The sequence below is a fragment of the Ranitomeya variabilis genome, chromosome 3 (genome assembly GCF_051348905.1).
Source record: "Ranitomeya variabilis isolate aRanVar5 chromosome 3, aRanVar5.hap1, whole genome shotgun sequence".
NCBI lineage: Eukaryota > Metazoa > Chordata > Amphibia > Anura > Dendrobatidae > Ranitomeya > Ranitomeya variabilis.
Window position 1 is genome coordinate 80931389 of NC_135234.1, and position 18252 is coordinate 80949640.

An 18252-nucleotide genomic window follows, 5' to 3' on the forward strand; every position below is an offset into this window, starting at 1 on the left:
GATGAGCGAGTGTGCTCGTTACTCAAGATTTCCAAGAATGCCTGGGTGTTCCCCGAGTATCTTGGGCGTGCTCGTAGATTATGTTTGTGTCACCGCAGCTGTATGATTTGCAGCTGCTAGACAGCCTGAATACATGTGGGGATTCCCTAACAAACAGGCAATCCCTGCATGTGTTCAGGTTGTCTAACAGCCGCAAATCATGCAGCTGTGGCGACACAAACATAATCTATGAGCACGCCCAAGATACTCGGACAACACCCGCACATGTTCGGAAATCTCGAGTAACGAGCACACTCGCTCATCACTAGTCTCTGCTGTGCCAATCTCCATTCGGGTGGTTATTGGGTCCACCCTATCTACTCAAATCACTCATCAAACCAATCTATTTATACTCATGATCTCTCCAAAATATCAGGAGATAATTTCCTTGTTGGTCATCCCCGAGGGTATTGATGAGGTACTGTTAGGCATACCTTGGTTGCGACGCCATTCGCCCCACATAGATTGGGCTACTGGGAGCATACTGGGATGGAGTAGGTCATGTGAGGGACAGTGTTAGGGCCCAAGTTCTGGTTGGGTTGTCTGAGGTCACTTGTAACTTCTCTTCCTAATCACTACTGGCAACATGCTGATGTGTTTCTCTGTCCTATAGACCTCATCCCGGGGGCAGAGCCTCCTCATGGGCGTGTTTACCCTTTGTCTCTCCCGGAGACCTAGGCTATGACGGAGTATATCAAGGAGAATCTGGCGAGAGGGTTTATTAGGAAATCTGTGTCTCCTGCAGGGGCAGGGTTCTTATTTGTCCAGAAGAAGAGTGGGGAACTTTGTCCTTGCATTGATTATAGGGGTTTGCATGCCATCACTATCAAAAACGAATACCTTTTACCACTCATCTCTGAGCTCTTCGATAGACTGCTAGGATCTAAGTACAGAGTAAAGTACAGCAGTGCGCAGGCGCTGGGCTTCTCTGACCTTTCCCAGAGCCTGCGCACTGCACTACTTTGGTCTGCCCTCAACAGGGCAGATAAGTACGCCTGCGCAGGAGCACGATGCCGGGGAGCGATGAAGCAACAGGAGGGCGGCATCACAAGAAGATGGGAGGTGCCAGACTTGGACCTGCAACACCCATCGGACGGGACCGCACCAGACCGCCCCATCCCCCCGGGCGAGTATAATAAAAATTATGTTTCTTATCTTGCAGGTCGGACTGGGGCTTATCTACAGCATTATAGAATACTGTTGATAAGCCCTGAAACGCAGTGGCCGTATCGTATATCGGCTTCATTTAATTAAGCTCAGGCAGCCATTTATTCACTCAACATCTATATTACTATTTTCTTATAAGCAGACAATTTGTCTGTATTTCTAGCAAAATAATATATTTTTTCAATATGATGACTGATATTTGGCTGTTCTGGCGGTAATTTTATTGAATCTCTGCATTCATGGCAATTATACCATTTTGTATATGCCCATTACTTGATTTATGTATGGTCACTGCATTTATACAGGAATTTACACTTACTTATCAGGGTAGACTTTTGCATACTTGCTGGATGTTCTGTCCTCCCTCTGTTTGGGTTTGAGGCACTCTTTTAAATTTCATGTGTATGATTTTATATTTTTTCTAATAAAGCATTGATTTTAATAATATTTGTCTTAGTCAAACACTTCTTGATCTATATGCGATTTACTATCGTTTGATCTATGTGGTTTTGAATTACCGGTATATAAAGTATATGAGGGGTTTATGCAGGGGTTGGATTCGGCCGGGTCTCTCCCGTTTGATGGAACGGCTTGTTAAAAAAGCAGCTGGTTCCCCGAATTGGGGAGATTCAGAGCCGCGATCCGGTACCACACCTCCCAACCGTTCCGTATCCCGCGGGGCAGTCCCGATTTTGAGAGTCGGTCCAGCACTGCAGAGCCGCACACCACATATATGGCTGCCGCTGCTTTGTGCACACAAGCCCTGTAATGAGGCCACAGGAGGGGAGGAGTCAGGAGACACATGATCAAGGGCCTCTGTGTATTGCAGGACTCTGCCATGCTGTCATGGTGTTGGAGGAGGGTAAGCTTATGTGTGGGGTCAGGAGGGGATTACAGTGTGAATGTAGCAGAGCCGTGTGTGTATGAGGTGTACGGAGCAGAGCCGTGTGTGTATGAGGTGTACGAGGTGTACGGAGCAGAGCCAGGTGTGTACGAGGTGTGCGAAGCAGAGCCGCATGTGCAAGGTGTACGGAGCGGAGCCGCATGTGTAGGAGTAACTGTGTGGCCATTATACTGTACGCAATATCATGTGTGGCCATTATACAGTATTGAGCATCATGTGGGGCCATTATACAGTATGGAGCACTATGTGTGGCCATTATACAGTATGGAGCGCTGTGTATGGCCATTATACAGTATGGAGCACTATGTGTGGCCATTATACAGTATGGAGCACTGTGTGGCCATTATACAGTATGGAGCATCATGTGTGGCCATTATACAGTATGGAGCACCGTGTGGTGGCCATTATACAGTATTGAGCATCATGTGTGGCCATTATACGGTATGGAGCACTGTGTGGCCATTATACAGTATTGAGCACCGTGTGGCCATTATACAGTATGGAGCACTATGTGTGGCCATTATACAGTATGGAGCACTATGTGTGGCCATTATACAGTATGGAGCACTGTGTGGCCATTATACAGTATGGAGCAGTATGTGTGGCCATTATACAGTATGGTGCATCATGTATGGCCATTATACAGTATGGAGCACAGTGTGGCCATTATACAGTATTGAGCATCATGTGTAGCCATTATACAGTATTGAGCATAATGTGGGGCCATTATACAGTATTGAGCATCATGTGTGGCCATTATACAGTATGGAGCACTATGTGAGGCCATTATACAGTATGGAGCACTGTGTGGCCATTATACAGTATGGAGCACCGTGTGGCCAGTAAACAGTATGGAGCATCATGTGGGGCCATTATACAGTATTGAGCATCATGTGTGTCCATATTTTTTTGTTTATAATTATTGTTTATGAAACAGTGTGATCAGCAGTGCTAAATGGGTGTGGTTGGGACGTGGATATGGGTGTGACTAGTTGTGAAATGGGTGTGGTCAGAGGCGCGGCTTAAAATTTGCCGCTGTGCGCCGCAAACTTTATCCCTCTTTCCCTTCTTCAAAAGTTGGGAGGTATGGTTTGACTGCACCCCTACTTGTATATGTTTGAGGGAAAGGTGTGTGTGAATGGGTGTGGCTTCAAAAATGAGTGTGGTTTTCCTACACACAAACACAGAACCTGTTGTTAAAACTTTGAATTCCACCCCTGGGTTTATGGTAGTATGCTTACAAAGTCATTTAACCAGCAGTGCCTTATCTATTATAATTTTAACTTTATAGGTATATTATACTTGCACAGTCACTTTATGCCTTTATTTTCTTGCTAATTATACTGGTTTATGTTATGTGGACCTGGTGGGCACAAAGGTAATGAATAATTTATTAAGTGAACTATATTACAGACACCTAACAGTCTTACCAGGTTGTAATTGTGCTACTTTGTTATATATATCTGACTGGTGTAAATGTTTACTGTATATCCCCGCATTTAAATAGCAGCGCTTGTTTCTTTACAATTTTTAAATTTATTTTATTAATAAAGATTTATTGTAGTTTAACATACTCTGGGTGTTTGGGCTTCTTTTCATGCCCACAGTTATGCTTCAACAGCATTCACATGTATGATTTGCTTTTGCCCACACCTTAGCTCCAAATCCAAACAAAATATTAAGAGAATTCCCTGATAATTGCATCTATTGTGCGCACACGATACCGATGATGCATGGAAACAATTAATGGGATTAAAAAACTACTTCAAATAACTCTTGTATATTGGGGGTGGGGAATCAAGCATTCCCTTAGTGGTTCTACGCTTCTGGCATAAAAAGTTGCAAAAAATGTTGATATCGTTTGTGGCAGCCCTATCCATTTTCTAAAAGAGGGCATTGTTTAGCAGAAGAGAGCTGAATAAAATTATCACATCAAAGAGGACGCTTACATTGCATGGACGGATGGACCTACAACAATGCACATGTCTAGGGATCAGTGGTTGTTCAATAGCCTGCTTAAACATGCTAACTGCACTAACCGTGTGCACAGAGCAACCGTTAATAGATCATCTTGTGCACATAGGTTGTCATTGATTTTGGCAGCACATGTCCTTTCTAGATAGGACGATGTGCTGCCAAGAATGATAAACAGAGAAGTATCTTACATTTCCAATTTCCAATCCTTTTGTTGCCTGAGGAGTCTAGCAGACACAGGAGCGGTCAGCTGTGTATTGGGAATTTGTCACCCGAACAATCTTTTGACAGACAGATATCCAATTTGTATGGGGGTCTTTAGATGGAACAATGATTGAAACATACTGAAGTCCTGCCCCTCATGCATTACATACATGCCACACACACCACCCACATCAGACAAAGTGTTAACAAACGACATATATTGGACTTTCATGCACACAGTTTACATATTATACACTTGCAGCATCCACCATTCACATATCATACACCTGCTGCACGTACAACACTCACATATTATACACATACATCACACATTGCTTACATATCATCGGCATACAACACACAGGTCACCTATTATACACATAGATCACACATTGCTTACTTATCATCGGCATACAACACACAGGTCACCTATTATACACATAGATCACACATTGCTTACTTATCATCGGCATACAACACACAGGTCACCTATTATACACATAGATCACACATTGCTTACTTATCATCGGCATACAACACACAGGTCACCTATTATACACATAGATCACACATTGCTTACATATCATCAGCATACAACACACAGGTCACCTATTATACACATAGATCACACATTGCTTACATATCATCGGCATACAACACACAGGTCACCTATTAAACACATAGATCACACATTGCTTACTTATCATCGGCATACAACACTCTGGTCACATATTATACACATGCAGCACAGACTGTTGACAAATTATACACATTCAACACACACCACTCGCATATTATACATATACTGTACTCCACACACTGCTCAAATATTACCAACATATAACTCACTGGTCACAAATTATTGTCATGTCTGCAGGTGGAACACATGGTTTATGTACCCATTGTGCCACAAAGAAGGGCTTGCTAAGTGGGTACCTGTTGTTCACTGGAGCTCCTGAAGCTGGAGTCAAGCTTGAGGTGCAATTTGTCGCCAGGTACCACTCCTAGGCAGTCCCTAGCGCTACACTTTTAAGAGTGGGGGGGCACCTGCGCACACTAGGTGATCTGCCGGGAGGTCTGTGCAGCATGCATAGATAGGCAGGAAGCAAGAAACGGGTAGCTCATCACCGCACCGCCTGGGAAGTATGTTGGTGTCCCGGCATGGAGGGGGAAGGAGAGCCATGCAGGGGAGTCGGCAATAGCGTTACAATTAGACATACAGTACAGACCAAAAGTTTGGACACACCTTCTCATTTAAAGATTTTTCTGTATTTTCAGGACTATGAAAATTGCAGTCATCAAAGCAAAAGGTGGCTACTTTGAAGAATCAAGAATATAATACATAATTTCAGTTGTTTCACACTTTTTTTGTTAAGTATATAATTCCACATGTGTTAATTCATAGTTTTGATGCCTTCAGTGTGAATGTACAATTTTCATAGTCATGAACATACAGAAAAATCTTTAAATGAGAAGGTGTGTCCAAACTTTTGGTCTGTACTGTATGTAGCAAAGACTAATCTTATATTATACACATATGACACACATCACTCACATATTACATAGACTGTTCACATATTGTACACATACAAGATACATCACTCACGTATTATATGCCTGAAGCATGTACAACACTCACATACACTACGGTTCCAAAGTTTAGGGTCACCCGGACAATTTTGTGTTTTCCATGAAAACTCATACTTTTATTAATCAAATGAGTTGCCAAATGAATTGAAAATCTAGTCCAGACATTGACAAGGTTAAAAAAATATATATTTATTTGAAATAATAATTTTCTCCTTCAATCTTTGCTTTCATCAAAGAATGCTCCCTTTGCAGTAATTACAGCATTGCAGACCTTTGGCATTCTAGCGGTTAGTTTGCTGAGGTAATCTGGAGAAATTTCCCCCCATGCTTCCAGAAGCCCCTCCCACAAGTTGGTTTGGCTTGATGGGCACTTTTTGGGTACCATAAGGTCAAACTGATCCCACAGCAGCTCAAAGGGGTTGAGATCTGGTGACTGCGCTGGCCACTCCATTACAGATAGAATACCAGCTGCCTGCTTCTTCCCTAAATAGTTCTTGCATAATTTGGAGGTGTGCTTTGGGTCATTGTCCTGCTGTAGGGTGAAATTGGCTCCAATCAAGCGCTGTCCACAGGGTATGGCATGGTGTTGCAAAATGGAGTGATAGCCTTGCTTATTCAATATCCCTTTTACTTTGTACAAATCTCCCACTTTACCAGCACCAAAGCAACCCCAGACCATCACATTACCTCCACAATGCTTGACAGATGGCGTCAGGCACTCTTCCAGCATCTTTTCAGTTGTTCTGCGTCTCACAAATGTTCTTCTGTGTGATCCAAACACCTCAAACTTGGATTCGTCTGTCCATAACACTTTTTTCCAATCTTCCTCTGTCCAATGTCTGTGTTTTTTTGCCCATATTAATCTTTTCCTTTTATTAGCCAGTGTCAGACATGGCTTTTTCTTTGCCACTCTGCCCTGAAGGCCAGCATCCCGGAGTCACCTCTTCACTTTAGATGTTGACACTGGCATTTTGCGTGTACTATTTAATGAAGCTGCCAGTTGAGGACCTAAGAGGCGTCGATTTCTCAAACTACAGACTCTAATGTACTTGTCTTGTTGCTCAATTGTGCAGCAGGGCCTCCCACTTCTCTTTCTACTCTGGTTAGAGCCTGTTTGTGCTCTCCTCTGAAGGGAGTAGTACACACCATTGTAGGAAATCTTCAGTTTCTTGGCAACTTCTCGCATGGAATAGCCTTCATTTCTAAGAACATGAATAGACGGTCGAGTTTCACATGAAAGTTCTATTTTCTGGTCATTTTGAGAGTTTAATGGAACCAACAAATGTAATGTTCCAGATTCTCAACTAGCACAAAGGAAGATCAGGTTTATAGGTTCTCTTATCAGCCAAACTGTTTTCAGCTGTGCTAACATACTTACACAAGGGTTTTCAAGGGTATTCTAAACAACCATTAGCCTTCTTACACAGTTACCAAACACAAAGAACACTGGAGTGATGGTTGTTGAAAATGGGCCTCTATACACCTATGAAGATATTGCATTACAAACCAGACGTTTGCAGATAGAATAGTAATTTACCACATTAACAATGTATAGAGTGTATTTCTGAATCATTTAATGTTAGCTTCATTGGAAAAAACTGTGCTTTTCTTTCAAAAATAAGGACAGTTCTAAGTGACCCTAAACTTTGGAATGGTAGTGTATATTATACACATACAACAAACATTATTCACATATTATCGGCATACAGTACACTGGTCACATATTATACACATTCAATACACAACACTCACATATTATACATATACATCACTCATATATTATAAACGTACAACACTTACCACTCGTACTATAAACACACAAAACAGACCACTCACATAATATACACATAAAACACACACCACTCACATAGTATACACGTACAATATAGACTTCTTACATATTATATTCATACAACACACGCCATTCACATAATATACACCCCTCAAATATTATAAACATGCAACACTTACCACTCATATTATAAACACACAAAACAAACTGCTAACATAATATACCCATACAGTACAACACGCACACCCACATATTATATACATATAGATATATTTATATATGCACACAACACTTACATATTATACACATATAGTACACACCACTCATATCCAGTCATGGCCAAAAGTGTTGGTACTCTTGAAATTGTTTCATAAAATGAAGTATTTCTCCCACAAAATTATTGCAATTAATTACACATGTTTTGTTATACACATGTGTATTCCTATACACATATTTGGTTGCACACCCTTTGGAATAAATAACTGCAATAAATCGCTTCCTATCAACAAGTTTCTTACACCTCTCAAATGGAATTTTGGACCAATCTTCTTTTGCAAATTGCTCCAGGTCTCTCAATTTGAAGGGTGCCTTTTCCTATCAGAAATTTTAAGATTTCTCCAATGTGTTCAATGGGATTTAGTTCCAGACTCAATGATGGCCACTTCAGAACTCTCCAGCGCTTTGTTTCCATCATTTCTGGGTGTTTCTAGAAGTATGTTGGGGTTATTGTCCTGCTGGAAACCTAGGATGCAAACCCAGCTTTCTGACACTGGGCACTACAAAATCCTTTGGTAATCTTCAGATTTCATGATGCCTTGCACACAGTCAAGGCACCCAGTGCCAGATCCAGCAAAACAACCCCAAAGCATCTTTGACCCTCCACCATATTTAATTGTAGGTACTGTGATCTTTCCTTTGTAGAGTTCATTCCATTTTCAGTAAACATTAAAATGATGTGATTTACCAAAAAGCACTATCTTGGTCTCATCTGTTCACAAGATACTTCCCAGAAGGATTTTGGCTTACTTACGTACATTTTGGCAAACTGCAGTCTAGCTTATTTATGTCTCTCTGTCAGCAGTGGGGTCCTCATGGGTTTTCCTGCCATAGTGTTTCATTTCATTCAAATATCGATGAATAATATACACTGACACTGATGCACCCTGAGCCTGCAGGACAGCTTGAATTTCTTTGGAACTTGATTGTGGCTTCCTATCCACCATCCAGATTATTCTGCATTGCAACCTTTCATCAATTTTTGTCTGCCTTCCATGTCCAAGGAGATTAGCTACAGTACCATGGGTTGTAAACTTCTTGATCATATTGTGTACCGTGGATAATGGAACATCAAGATCACTGGAGATGAACTTGTGACCTTTGTTGATATTGTTCAACAATTTGTGTTCTTAAGTTCTCAGTTTTCTCCCCTTTTCTTTTCCCATGCTTAGTGTGGTACACAGACACACAATACAAAGATTGAGTCAACTTCTCCCCTTTTTATCTGGTTTCAGATGTGATTTTCATATTGCCCACACCTGTTACTTGCCACAGGTGATTTTGAATGAGCTTCACGTGCTTGAAACAAAGGTATTTACCCACAATTTTGAAAAGGTGCCAACAATTTTGAAGGCTAATTTTTGACTTTTTTTCTCTGCTTTTTTTTTGTGTTTTTGCAATACACACAAAGGAAATAAATGTGTATAACAAAACATGTGTAAGTGGAATAATTTTCTGGGAGAAATACTTCATTTTCTGGAACAGTTTCAAGAGTGCCAGCACTTTCGGTCATGCCTGTATATATATAACCACAACCGAGATAATTATTTGAGGCCATGTTTGCCCAATTCTTGTAGCCACATAGTAAACTATGCCCCCATACAGTGGGCCGCATTCTGTCAGTATTTCTGCAGTTCTGCCTGTAAACCTAAGTGGATATTAACAATTATGTTAATGCTGAGTGGTTTTGCAGGAAAAACAGCATTATTAGCAATAAATATGTTAGATGAATTTGTATGTTATCGAAAAATCTCGGTATGTGGCTATAGTTGAATACAGCCAACCCAATGTGTGAACTCACTCTTGTTTTTAGTGACGCACAGCTGACAAGATAGGCCAGACTGAATCAAACCTGAATGTCTTGTAACTTGATGATACTGAGGTTGTGTGATTCTCCTATATTCAGGTTTGCCTTGCTGTTTTTAGCCACCTGCTCTTTCTCAATAAAAATTACAACTGAACTAAAATACAAGCTGCTTTATAACTTCCGAGAACACTGCAATCAGAGCAAAATAGAAGTAAATGTTTCACTATCTATCAAAAACTGAACAATTAGCAAAACACAGAAAAACTGTATGTAGTTTTATAGCTACTATGATTTACACCAATTTCTGTCTATTAATGTTAGGTTCTCTTGCTGTGTTTTTTTTACATGTTACTAGTCACGGAACAGCTTGCAGCAGGGTGATATGGATGGAGCCCGGAGATTGGGACGCTTGGCCCGACTACTGAGTGTTGTATCTATCTTGCTGGGAATTGTCATCATTATCCTTTGTATCCTCAGTCTTACAGGTAAGAAGTCATATAAGAAAAAAAATGCAAAAAAAAGTGAGAGTCACACATGTGAGGCCAGCTCTGTATACTGTACATTATGGCCCGAAAGACGTTGTCTATGACCACTTCACCAAGTGGAACAACTTACACTTACACAGACAAAAGTATTGGGACACACATTTTAATCATTGAATTCAGGGTTTTAATTTTATCCATTCCCACCGCTGTTAAGACCAGCCCCTCAGCAGTCTGCCTTCAATAACATTTATGAAAGAATTGCTCCTTCTAAAGAGCTCATTGAATTCATGCGTTGTCCTGTAATTGGAGCCACCGGTCTTACAAGTCAATTCATAAAATGTGGTCCCTCCTTTCATGATTAAAGAGAATTTATCATCAGGTTTTTGCAATTTAATCTGAGTGCATCATGAAGTAGGGGCTGAGACACTGACTTCAGCGATGTGTCACTTGTTGGGCTGTGCGCTGTAGTTTCAATACAATGAGTGTTTTGTCAGCAGGAGATTATCACTGCCATGAAGAAGCTGTTTTTGGTGCAACCATGCCCAACAGCACTTATAAGCAGCTTACTGTCAATATAAATGTACATAGAAAACTGTTAATCAGAGTTGTGGGTGGGGGCAGCTTTCTGAGCTCTGCTGTACTCTACATGTAAAAACTCTGATTGTATGACAATGGCTGCACCCAGTAAACTAAGTGACACGTTGCTAGAATCAGGGTCTCTTTTCCCACATTATTCTGCTCTCAGATGAGGTAGCAAAAACCTGATGACAGATTCCCTTTAACTGTATCATTATTATTGAAAAGTGGAAGCGTTTAGAAACCAAAGCAACTCAGCCATGAAGAGACAGATCACGTAAAGTTACAGAGCGAGTTCTCCAAGTGCTAAGATGCATAACGCTCTGTTGACTCAATAACTGCAAAGATCCAAACCTCCTCTGTCGTCAAAGGGAACCTATCATGAGTAGTTTACACTTCATACTAATGGCATGGCTGCATAGGTGATTTCAAGCTCATTAAATCCATACTTTGATCGTAGAAATCCATTCTGCAGCTTTGGTGAAATCTAACGTTGAAATTGTATGCAAATGAGCTGCAAGTGGGGCTTTGTGATGGGATATTGCACTTGCAGCTCTCCTGTCCTTTCTTCCTATTCCCAGCCCACCACCTGCCTACTGTCTGACTAACAGGTCCCCCTGCATTCAGTGACCTGAACAAATACCGCATATACTCAAGTATAAGCCGAGAATTTCAGCCCATTTTTTTAGGCTGAAATTGCCCCTCTCGGCTTATACTCAAGTCATTCCCAGGGGTCGGCAGGGGAGGGGGAGCGACAGCTGTCTAATCATACTCATCTGCTCCTGGCGCGGTCCCTGCACGTCTCTGGTTCTCCGGGCGCCGGCAGCTTCTTCCTGTATTGAGCGGTCACATAGTACTGCTCATTACAGTAATGAATATGGACCCGACTCCACTCCCATAGGGGTGAAGCCGCATATTCATTACTGTAATGAGCGGTACCATGTGAGTGCTCAACAGAGGAAGAAGCTGCCGGCGCCCGGAGAACCAGGGATGTGCAGGGACCGCGCCAGGAGCAGGTGAGTATGGGGGCATTGCGCGATATTCACCTGTACGCGTTCCACCGCTGGGCGCCACTCCGTCTTCCTCTGCAGTGACGCTCAGGTCAGAGGGCATGATGACGCGATTAGTGTGCGCGCCGCCCTTTCTGCTGTTTGCAATAAACCAACACAATAAGTCGATAAACCACTTATTCTATTAGTTGTGTTCAGCTGTTTACATTGTTCTTGTTTGACTGGTTTATTGCTAACAGTTTGTAAATTTTGGTAATAAATCTAATTCGCAACGAGAGGTTGAATAATTTTGATTGCAACTGTAAAGTCTTGGTGATATCTGGCTATTAGCTGGTAGCACAGTTTGTAAAGAAAGTTATTTCATCACAAAATATTACTATTTGGTGTCATTCACTGATATCTGATTTATACCTTTTTATATACCATTAGAAGGCATATTGGTCTAATTGGGGTATGTACATTTTAAACAAGGTCATATCTTGGATGTCATAAGTGGTAAACCTATTACCGTAATTAATGTAGGGGTGCAGTAAACTGGAAGTAAATCTCCTGAGAGTCCTATTCTTGAGTGGTTCTTCCCTAATTAGTATTAATGGGAACCTATCAGGTTCACCAAACATTTAAAACCACCACTATTTTAGCATCTTCCTCCCTAAGCTTTCCCTCCTGGGCATACACAGTGAAGGCAGATGTACTGCTCCTTGTTTTATTGGCATATTGGTATAGAGGAGCTTTGCGTAGCCTATAAGTCTCCTTAAAGGGAACCTGTCACCCCCAAAATGGAAGTTGAGCTAAGCCCACCGGCATCAGGGGCTTATCTACAGCATTCTGTAATGCTGTAGATAAGCCCCCAATGTTACCTGAAAGAGGAGAAAAAGAGGTTAGATTATACTCACCCAGGGGTGGTCCCGCTGCGGTCCGGTCCGATGGGTGTCTCAGTTCCGCTCCGGCACCTCCTATCTTCATTCCATGACCTCCTCTTCTGGTCTTCACACCGCGGCTCCGGCGCAGGTGTACTTTGTCTGCCCTGTTGAAGGCAGAGCAAAGTACTGCAGTGCGCAGGTGCCGGGCCTCTCTGACCTTTCCGGTGCCTGCGCACTGCAGTACTTTGCTCTGCCCTCAACAGGGCAGACAAAGTACGCCTGCGCCGGAGCCGCAGCGTGAAGACCAGAAGAGGACGTCATGGAATGAAGATGGGAGGCGCTGTATCGGTCCTGAGACGCCCATCAGAGCGGGACCGCCCCTGGGTGAGTATAATCTGTCTTTTTCTCATCTTTCAGGTAACATCAGGGGCTTATCTACAGCATTACAGAATGCTGTAGATAAGCCCCTGATGACGGTGAGCTTACTTCACCATCAATTTTGGGGGTGACAGGTTCCCTTTAACCTGACATGGTGCTCTCCACAAGGAGAAACATCCCCCTTTTAAACCCCCTGTCAGGGGCCTCTCATCCAGCCAAATCAGACCTCTTGCTTTGTACTGATCACGAGTAAATACCCTGAAACACTTATCCGCTAATGAATTGTCTGGGTTTTTTATCCTAAGTCATGTGGCACGGCTCATTTTAATGGTCAATATTGACTTTTGGGGTTCAAAGAAGATATTTGCATTTTTGGCTTCATGGTGCATGCTCAGAAAGGAAAGCTTGGGGAGGATGTAGCACGCATAAGTCATATTTGCTGTAAGGCAGAAATAATGTGGACAGTGTGGAGGATATCAGTCACACCCAGGGTGATGGATATGATCACATGAACTGAGGCCAGACTAGTCTGGAGGAAGTCACATCTCATAGGACTACACCTCGGTAAATTGCATATGGTGATCAACTGAATATGACTTGTTTTGCAACACATGGAAATGTTGAAGTGGGACATCCAAAACATTGTTAGACGGCAGGAAGAGGGCTCTCAAGTGTAGTAGTGATGGTTTTGGAGTCTTGGGGAGCTGATAGGTTCCTTGTAACATGAGGACTTTGATTGAGAGACATGTTCAAGTTGCACTCTATGCCCCCTGGCTTGACGGTTTATGGGTATTATATGGATACCCTTGTTTGATGTATCGCTATCTACTCCCAAGACCATGAAAATGGTTTCTCAGGATACATCACATCATTGCTTATGCCCAAGAAAAAACAATTCACATGTCGATCATGTCTTCCAGTCCTTTAGAAGTGATACTAATGTGTTTAGCCTAATGCTTTCTTCAATCTTTTCTCTGCTCTAATTACCATTGCTTATTTCTCTTCTAGTTTTCCACTAAGATTTGCAGATAATCTGGGGCTCAGACGGAGATTCAGAAATGGCCTGCCTTATCGTTTCCTTCAGTTTTTAACCTCTTCATTGCAAAAAGGCCCTTCTATTTTGGAGGCTGGCCGGAGGAAAGAAAAGACCCAACTCTTCCCATGGTCCAAGGGATTGCATGCAGCACTTTACACACCCTTGGGAATTGAGAGAGATGCAGGAGAACAGCACAAAATGTAAGGGACTTGCAAAAGGGGAAACAGAGAGTTGCCTTGAGGTTGCCCTCCTATCCTAAAAACCTACTGATGGACAATTTATGGAGAGGCATCTGGGGACTGGCAATCAGGTGATAGCACAACTCCTTTTTTATTTCCAGCTTTTGTATCAAAGGAATGAAAGCTATTGTCTGTATTAAATAATAAAGCTGAAAACTGCCATATATAGGGTTGCGATTAGGAAAGAACTTGACACTGCACCGTGCTGTGTGACCTCCCCCTGTTTTGGATGATGCTGCTTCCTCGCTGACAAAATGGAACAGGACTTTTAATCTCTTTTTTAGCATTTTTCATGGGTTGTCTAAAAAACACAACATATACAGAAAACTGCGGCTAACCATTTGCATGGTTCCTTGTTCTCTTGATCAAAGCACCTCTTCTCCTTCGCTTGCAGCAGACGGGAGCTGTGACATTCATACAAGGAAAGGAGTTATTGACGTGGGTAGACTTCTACAAAAGTGCGCACCTAGCATTTGTAGCAAATGACCCAGATATGTGCAGCGGCTTTATATAGCTAATGCTGCCATTTATTCTCTGTTTATATCTTCCGTTAAGATCACAGTCACTGAAATACAAGGTCCCGAGAGAGGCTTCTTTAGAAATAGGGACATGACCACGTAGGAGGATAGAGAAAGGCCATGGGCTTTACTGCTGTCTAGTCTGCTGAGTTTTTTAGAATTCTTAAGGATCATCCTGTCATGTTGACAATGTTATCTGATCGGCAGTCAGGATGTTATAGAGCAGGAGAAGCCGATCAGATTGATAGAGATTTTTTGTGGGAAAAATTTCAGTAAAACTTGCATTTCATTCATTGAAATCCCCGGTTTTTATATGTATATGAGTCCAGTGGGCAGTCCTATTCAGTGACTGACAGTCTTCCTTGTATGACTGTGCATGCAGAGATGGCTGTCAGTCACCAGTAGGGCCGCCTATTGGACTTATATTCATAAAGACACCATTAATTTCTATGAAAAAACTACAAGTTATACTGAATGTTTTCCAATAAACCTATATATCATTCTGCTCAGTTCCTCCTTGTCTATACCGTGCTGTCCACAGATCACAGTTAATGGACAACAAGACAGGTTCCCTTTAAGCATTACTAGACCTGTTAGCTGTTGCTATAAAGAAGAAACAGAAGCTGAGAGCTGACCTATCCAAGGTTTATTCCATTTTCCAATCGCAAGTCACAAGTATTTAGTTTTGGTTTTAAGAACGTTGGACTCTACTATGGTCCTTCAATGGTAATCATGTGGACAATTAATATCTCAATAACTAAGAAAGTATGGATGAGTTGACATTAGGTTCTTAGTTACTAAGAAACATCCAAAGAACCATTGTTCTTCAACTATTGCCATTACCTAATAGATTAATAATCTGGTTTTAAACAAAATATGTAAGTAATGATAAGGAGGATTTATAACTTACCGTAGATAGTTGTTGGTCAAATGCTTGTTCCATTGGTAGCTATTCTTCCCCTCCATCTACGCATTCACACTCAACTTGACTGAGCATTCAAGTGTATTCTCAGTGAGGAGAGGGGTAAAAGCTGCTGCTGGACACCTCTGGTGGCAGCCTTACCTTCTTGAAATCCAACATCAGCCCTCAGGGGAGAGTCAGTATAGGACCATACATTATAGGTGATCAGGTTGTTTTGCTGAAATTGGTAAGTTTGGGCAACATTTATCTTATATGTACGAGTGTTCTTTTAAAAAAGTGAAATATACTTATCTTAATTTAGAGTTGGAAATGTTTGTAATACTCTTATCTGCTGTTGCTTCTCCTACTTTGACCAACTAACTACATCTGAACATCAACTTTGCCAGAAGGGCCATCAAAGTTACGATAAGCTATAAGTTGTTTTTAATTATTTTTAATGAGCAAACCAGTCATTTAAAATACACTTAGCACGAAACGATAACATTTCAAAAAGGTCTAAATATCTAATTGAACGATCACTTACATTTCTAATATATATATAATATATCCACTCAGATTAGAATAGGCATAAGTCATAAAAAAGTTTGTAGATACAGCTCATCCCATCCAATATATGTATGTTGTTCAGCCTAGTTTCCTGGGCAGTCCACCCCACTATGCAAGGATAAAGCTTGTAAGGCATCAAGCAGTTTTGTTCAAAGTTGTGAAAAGAGGTTTTTCAATTCAACAAAGTGAATTAAAAGCAAAAACACTTTATTATGAATTCATTAAAATAGTAGCATGGGCATAAAAAATATATTCTGACGCGTTTCGAGTAAAAAAGGACCTTTTTTGAACTGCATCTACGATTGAGACTCAAAACGCGTTGGTTATATTTTTTAAGCCCATGCTACTATTTTAATGAGTTCATAAAAAAGTATTTTTGCTTTTAATTTGCTTTGCTGGATTGAAGAACCTCTTTTCACAACTTTGGACATAAGTTAATAAGCAATTAAATGGTCTGTTTATTTTATATGAAGAAATAAAAAATCACCCCAAGATAAAAAACCAAAACAAAACTCGAGCATGTTTGAATATTGGGCATTTATGTATCAGGTACCATAGTCAGTCACACCAATATGAGCAATAGTCACGTACAAGTCTACGGTTAATCACCATTTTTGCCCTCTCCGCTGGATTCTTCTACTATTATAGGCATTCTCTAAGTGCAAAATTTACAAGATGCATAATTTATATAACATACTCTGTGCTACAAAAAAAACACTTAAAAGCTCACACAGCCCGGACAAAGCTAAATGCTGTAAGTCCTGCAAAAACACTTTACGGCTAAGAGCATAATCCAATTTGCTAGTTAAACTACAGAGTAATGTGAGCGGCGTCACTCTGACATTACGGTAATTTTCGCATATGTTGATATTTTCAATTTTCACTAGATTTCACCCGGGTGAGCAGGTACAATAATGGTGATTGACATGTGCTGGTTAGTGACATCTATTTGGAACTCAGGACAAGAACATGTTGTGATGTGTATTTGATAAGCCACGGTGCTAACATTTGCCAAATAACTTCATCACTGATGACATTTATGTTTTCCGGTATTTATATTGTATGATTTAAATATTAATGTGTTCACTATGCAGTATTCTGAATTGTCAAGACGGAGTAGGCAATCTTCAGCAAGTACAAAAATGTGACTGATATTATTTACCACCATAGTATATGGTCAGCAAGGGCCAGGGACAGTCTGTTGGTAGCTAAGCCAGTGGTTTTAGGTTTGGGATAATTAATTTATAGGGAGTCTGTCAGCACAAAATGACTGTTCAAACCAAGCATAAGGCATTTGGTGTACCCTTGGCACAGCTCAGCTGTTCAGTGCACCTTTCTACCTTCTTGTTTTTCATCTACCGTATTTCCACCCCCCTTTTCCTTGATTGTCAGTCCTGGCTTTATAGGATTCAGAGGGAGGGTGAGGATAGATGGAAAGCAAGTATGTGGGAAGGTGCACTGAACTGTTTGACCGCACCAAGTGTGCACTTAGTGCTGGGGCATAGTTTTGTTTGATCAGTCATTTTGTTCTGACAGATCTCTGTTGCACGTTTCCCTACTATTCAATAGTGTTCTTAGTAGGCCAGGGTCACACTTGCGAGAGTGATGGGAGAAACTCGCATGAGTCTCTCGCAACAATACCCGGCACTGCTGCTGGCACTCGGACCGGAGTGTGCGGCTGCATGTATTTCTATACAGCCGCACACTCCGGTCCCGAGTGCCGGCGGCAGTGCCGGGTATTGATGCGAGAAACTGGTGCGAGTTTCTCACATCACACTCGCAAGTGTGACCCCGGCCTTACAGGAAAACACTGATCAGTTTAAAATAAAAATATAGCAGAAAATTACTTTTTTATTTAAAAAATGTTTCCATAAATTGTGCGCTCCCATACAAGTGAATGCCTGCTCCTCTCTGATAATTTGGAAG

The 18252-nt window shown here is 41.4% G+C and overlaps 1 protein-coding gene across 1 annotated transcript in view; it reads left to right on the forward strand.

Moving 5' to 3' along the window:
• The window catches only part of TRARG1 (trafficking regulator of GLUT4 (SLC2A4) 1), a 50003-nt gene extending 32081 nt beyond the window's left edge, over positions 1–17922 (forward strand). The window contains exons 2-3 of the mRNA XM_077294269.1: positions 10109–10238; positions 14074–17922. Of these exons, the coding sequence (XP_077150384.1) occupies positions 10109–10238; positions 14074–14084 (141 nt within the window). The 3' untranslated portion in view covers positions 14085–17922. The remainder of the gene's footprint in view (positions 1–10108; positions 10239–14073) is intronic.
• The last annotated feature ends 330 nt before the right edge of the window (positions 17923–18252 follow it).